The sequence below is a fragment of the Aythya marila genome (assembly GCF_965140915.1).
Source record: "Aythya marila genome assembly, chromosome: Z".
In the NCBI taxonomy this organism is placed as follows: domain Eukaryota; kingdom Metazoa; phylum Chordata; class Aves; order Anseriformes; family Anatidae; genus Aythya; species Aythya marila.
The window spans coordinates 31,006,812-31,012,811 of record NC_139080.1 but is presented as its reverse complement, the minus strand read 5'-3'; the positions used below and the strand labels follow the sequence as shown (position 1 = coordinate 31,012,811).

The window sequence follows — 6,000 nt, the reverse complement described above, 5'->3', positions numbered from 1 at the left end:
AAAGCTCAGTGGCTTAAAAAATAGAATGAAATTCCTTTTATAATCCCTTTGTTAAGTTTAATATTCCTTACTACTTAGAGCAAAGGATTGTTATTACAAGGTACAAGGCAAATTAATTTTATTTGCCAAATAAAAAATAGTTTTGACACAGCTACTTTTTATCCCAACCTCCTAAAATGATATTACTTGACAATTACTTCGACAATTATTTTAATTGTCAAAAGTCAGTTTGCCCATATCTATAAAATATGGAAATTTAGTGCTTTGTAGGGAATCACTCTGTTATTTTCTCTTCAAATTGAGAAAATTATCTACTTATTTAAAAGCAAGGCATTTACATTTCAGATTTACTTTTCCCAGAGTGGGAAAGTAAAGACATAAGGACAGGCACCTTACGCAGTTTAGAAATTATTCAGAAGCCTTCCAGAATTACAAAAATAAAAAATAAATAAAAATAATAATAATAAAAAAAAAATACTGAAAGGCAGAAGCAGAACAAGCAAACTTTTTTTTTTTCTTTTTTTTAGTATTTTAAGATATTTTTTTCAGGCCTTTAATCAACAGATCTCAAGGAACTTGAAGAGAAAGATACTAGATCCATTGCATGGAGATGGAATAATTTATTCAATCATGAATAACAGGTCATAGGATACAGTCAAAGAGCACACTTTTGACTTGTAGTCTCTGTAGTACCCCATAGCCCCTTTACTTAATTACAAATATATTTATATGTACTCAAGCAATTCATAATGGGTTGTGTTTTGAGGTTGTGTTTTTGTGTTTTTTTTTTTGAATCTTTACAGTGGATCATAAAATCACTCTTAACCTAGGACAATATTACAAAACAACATCAATAAGCTAATCGAGATGTTTCTATTATATTAAAAACATAATGTATAATACTTTGTTATCAGTTGTAATTAGATTCTGAAGGCAGCAGCAATCTTGCATTTTGCTACTGTACCAGTATATTTTACTTTTCAACTCTAGAAAAACCTCTGATATTCTGAAATATGCCAGACAATACTCACTGAAACCCACTACCTCTAGAGAAATTGTTGTCAATAAGAAATGCATTGCAATTGTCACAGCTAAGCAATTTCTTAGACTGAAGGAATTTCCAAGTGATTGCATGGTACAAAACAAAACAAAACAAAGGAAAAAAAAAAAAAGAAAAAGAAAAAAGAGCTAACGTAACAGAAAAATTAAATTATCAATTGAGGTGTTACATAGCAGATGAAAAAAATTCACTGTCCACTCAAAAACATAAGAATAATCACTCAAAGGCAGTGAGACAAAGATTTGTATGCCTCAGCATATAAAAGACTGGGTTTATCCTGAAAAATTCTTTGGGTCTATATATTCAGGGTTGTCTTTTTGTTTTTGTTTTTGTTCTGTTTTTGTGTGATGGTTGGTTTGGTTTCCTTAGGTTTGGTTATTTTTTTTTTCTGCAAGGAGAACCCAAGAAACAGCAATGCTCAGATTTAAATTGCATTTTGAGAGAGGGTTTTTCTCCTGTAGCAGGCAGGCAGAAATCCTGCTGATGGGCCAATTTACAAGAAACAGATGATGTCATTTTGATAAAGCTCTTTTCTGGTTTCACATAGCCAAGTGTTTCAGGTAAATAGACTGGAAATGCATTCTGACTTGCTGCTTTGTGTGAAACTTCCAAAAAGGTCAATATCCCAAAGAATGAATGGAAATATAACGACAAGAAATTAAAGTACAATGTTTATCAAACTACTATTTTGATAATAAGATGTGTGTGTTGTGTTCAGAAAACTACATGCATAATTCAGATAGTGAAGCTTCTTGATTCCCATAGGATATCGTACCATAGTACCATATGATATGACAGTATCCCATAGCATACTAGAATTGATAATCACATCAACAGACAAAATGATGCAAGTAAAAGGATTTTTTTTATTTATATACTTATTTAAAACATTATTACATTGATAGAATATTATTTTAAAAGGAAGACCATATTATATTCATTCAAAACTAGTCTGTTAAGTATATATATTTAAACTCTAGTATTTCACACACATAATGAAAGAAAATTTTATTTTACAAATAGATATTTTTTAATAGATCTTATGAAAAAATGTGTTTAAAAATAACTGCAAAAATCTCTCTTTAAATATACAAAACACCATTGCTGTGCTGAAGATACCTTTCTTAAAAGCCAAAAATATTTAAGTCAACAGCTGAGTCCACATCAAACCCTACTGAAAGCAGTAGTGACATAAAAATGTAAAAGCACTGTACAAAGTAAGTACAGCTTTCATTTGTCTTAATCCTGTACATATTTGTATTTGCTTTAAAAATGTTTTATAAAAACTGCCATTATTAAACTTAACATCCTTTCCCACCTGCAGAAAAAAAAAAAAGAAAAGAAAAAAAAAAAAGAGCCACTGAGATTGTCTCTTGTTACTAAAATGTCTCCTTTTTTGGATACAAATCTTCTCCAGTAATTCAAATGGAATTTTATCACTAACTTCAAGGCAAGCAGGACTGAAAATTTTCTTCAGCATATCACTGTTTAATGCCATTTCCTCTCACTTCTCTCACTTGGTTTTCCCTCTTAGTTTCATAATGCAAAATGCTACAAAATCTTTAATGCATTAACTGGAGAAATCATAACTGAAGTACTGCAACTTACCAGTCTCATGTATGGACTGGTTCACTGTAAAACCAAATGTTTAATTAAACCAAAACCAACTGCAACTAACATTGTATGATTTTTAGTCAGCTGTAACCAGTCTAACATTCTGTGTGTGTGTTTGTCTGTCTGTCTGTCTTTGGCTCTTTGTTATTTCTTTATAATCCCTTCTGGCAGTGCTTCTGGAATGAGCTTTTTAAGAAGGTGCGGTATCCTGGATCATCCACATACTCATTCCTAAAACGGGAGCTCAGTACTCTCTGTCTCTTCTTCTCTCCCAGGATAATATCTGCTCCATAAAACGTGTCTTCAAATCTCATGACAGAGGCTGTAGACTAAAACCAGACATTAATTCATTCAAAGGTCTGACTACAGTCTTATACATACATACGTACAGTCTTCCATATAAATTTAATGGTGTCAAATGCAAAAATAAAATACTGAACTATAAAAATGACATTTTGAAAAGAATAGCATAACCCCAGCTATGTCTGCATTGATATTCTTATTGAAATGCAACAGTTTACATTCTACAGAACATGCAGTTAATTATAAAAGCTTTTTATGAATAGTCTCTAAAACAAAAAATGGTAATGAAATGCTTTCTGTGTATAATGAAAAAAATACATTGAATATAGCCAGATGGTTCATTTAACAATTTCCAAGACATCTATCTTAATGTTAGATGATTAGAACACTTAAAGATGTGTGCACTTATTACAAATAAATGGACAGAAAAAAGTGTCTTAGTGTCATGGTTTTGGCTGAAACAAAGTTAATTTTCATCGCAGAGGCTCACACAATGCTGTGTTTTAGATTTTTGATGAAAATAGTGGTGATAATACACTGCTATTGCAGAGCAGTGCTTACACAGAGTGAAGGTCTTTCAGGTCTGCTTCTTATGCTGCCCTGTCTGTGAGGATGCTGGTGGTGCACAAGAACTTGGGAGGGGATACAGCCAGGACAGCTGATGAGCCCTGCTTTCCTGGCAGTGACTGAATATCTGCCTGCTAATGGGAAGCAGAGAATGATTTCCTTCTTTTGCTTTGCTTGTGCAAGTGGCTTTTGCTTTACCTAGAGATCTGTCTTTATCTCAGCCCAGGAGTTCTCTCCCTTTTACCTTTCAATTCTCCCCCCATCCCACCTGGGACGGGTGAGCATGCAGCTGTGTGGTGCTGAGCTGCCTGCTGGGGCTAAGCCGCATCACTTAGTCAGGAATATTTGATCACTGCAACTCCCATTGGAAAGAGCAGTCCTACTCTTATTCTCTTCCTTCAGTGAAAGAAGGGTATCCTGCTAGTGGACACTCCCTTAGCAGGCTGACAGTCTCAGATTTCTCTCTTTCATTTATCCCTGGCTTTCATTCCTTGTCTCTGATACATCCCTACCTTCTGAAATACATAGCATCCATGTAGGGGGTGGGTGTTGAGAACTGGCTAAAAGCAGACACTAATGACAGGTGTATATAGCAAGAAGCATAGAAAAGGAAAGTCTGATTCACTCAGCCAACTTTATATGCAATGCTGTGTTAGTCCACTAAACTCAGCTGATGCACGAAGAATCAACTCTACACTTTATTGCCCCACCATGCCACATACCTCTGAAGAATCAGCTAAGTAATGTCACGTAATGGGTGAGCAGGAATTGTGTATGACCCCACTTCCCTGAAGGAATGAAAAATGCACTGTGTGCTGCTCTCCCTTTCATACAGTCACAGAATGGTTTGGGTTAGAAGGGACCTGAAGGATCATCCAGTTCCAACCCCCTGCCACAGGCAGGAACACCTCCCACTAGATCAGGCTGCCCAAAGCCCCATTCAGCCTGGCCTTGAACACCTCCATGGATGGGGCATCCACAGCTTCTCTGGGCACTCTGTTCCAGTGCCTCACCACCTGCTCCATAAAGAATTTATTCTGAATATCTAATATAAATCTACCCTTTTTTATTTTAAAACCATTACTCCTTGTCCTATCACTGCACTCCCTGACAAAAAGTCCCTCTCCAGCTTTCCTATAGGTCCCCCCTTCAGGTACTGGAAGGCCACTACACGGTCTGTCTGGAGCCTTCTCTTCTCCAAACTAACAACTCCCTCAACCTGTCTTCATAAAAGAGGTGTTCCAGCCCTTTAAGCATCCCTGCGACCCTCCTCAGGACATGTCCTAGGATGTCCTTCTTGTGCTGGGGGCTCCACAGCTGAAAACAGGTGGGGGAACACCAGGTGGGGTCTAATGAGAGCAGGACAGAGGGGGACAATCATCTCCCTTACCCTGCTGGCCACACTGCTTTTGATGCAGCCCAGCATACCACTGACTTTCTACGCTGCAAGCACACATGGCCGGCTCATGTTGAGCTTCTCATCAATCAACACCCCCAGGTCCTTTTCTTCACATTTAGTCTTGATCCCAGCCTGAATCTGTGGTTGGGATTTTCCTGACTGAAGTGTAGAACCTTGCACTTGGCCCTATTGAACCTCATGAGGTTCGCACAGGCCCACCTCTCAGGCCTGTTCAGGTCCTTCTGGATGGCATCCCTTCCCTCCAGCTTGTCAACCTCACCACACAGCTTGGTGTCATTGGCACATGTGCTGAGGGTGCACTCGATCCCATTGTCCATGTCACCAACAAAGATGTTAAACAGCGCTAGTCCCAGTACTGACCCCTGAGGAACACCACCATTACTGATCCCTACTTGGATGCTGAGCCGGTGACTGCAACTCTTTGAGCGCAACCATCCAGACAATTCCTTACCCACCAAGTGGTCCATCTGTCAAATCCATGTCTCTCCAATTTACAGACAAGGATGTCATGCAGGACTGTGTCAAATGCTTCGCACAAGTCCAGGTAGATGATGTCAGTTGCTCTCCCCCATCCATCAATGCTGTAACCCCGTTGTAGAGGGCCACCAGATTTGTCAGGTACGATCTGCCCTTACTGAAGCCATATTGGCTGTCAACGTCACAAATCAGATTTCAAAGCAGGATTCTTCAAATAAGAGGTTTATTATTATTATTACTACTATTATTATTATTATTCATGACCATGAATTACTGTTTTTTCTCAACTGTGATAAGATTTTTACATCTTTATGTTATAGTTTTACTTAAGATACGTAACATAACTTGCAATGCATGATTTTGAACAAAGAGCACTGAAATAGATCATGGCCTTGAAAAGGACATGGTGCTTTTTAGTATAGAAGTAGCAATGAGTAAGACTACACAAAAATTTATCATTATAAGAAAGACAGGTAGTAGCAGCGATCTGTATCCTCCAGTAGCTGTATGACAAAACTCTCCCTTTTCAAGCTTATGTTTTTTATGAACCTCAACTCCT

General features: G+C 37.4%; 1 protein-coding gene across 4 annotated transcripts in view; it reads right to left on the bottom strand.

Moving 5' to 3' along the window:
• Positions 1 to 1,912: 1,912 nt before the first annotated feature.
• KDM4C (lysine demethylase 4C) overlaps positions 1,913 to 6,000 on the bottom strand; it is a 287,286-nt gene continuing 283,198 nt past the window's right edge. For 2 of the 4 annotated variants that reach the window (XM_082783468.1, XM_082783469.1), the window contains one exon: positions 1,913 to 3,003. In XM_082783468.1, the coding sequence (XP_082639594.1) occupies positions 2,827 to 3,003 (177 nt within the window). In that variant the 3' untranslated portion in view covers positions 1,913 to 2,826. Of the gene's footprint in view, positions 3,004 to 4,370; positions 5,650 to 6,000 lie in introns of those variants that run through there. The other 2 variants (XM_082783470.1, XM_082783471.1) reach the window with 2 other exon arrangements.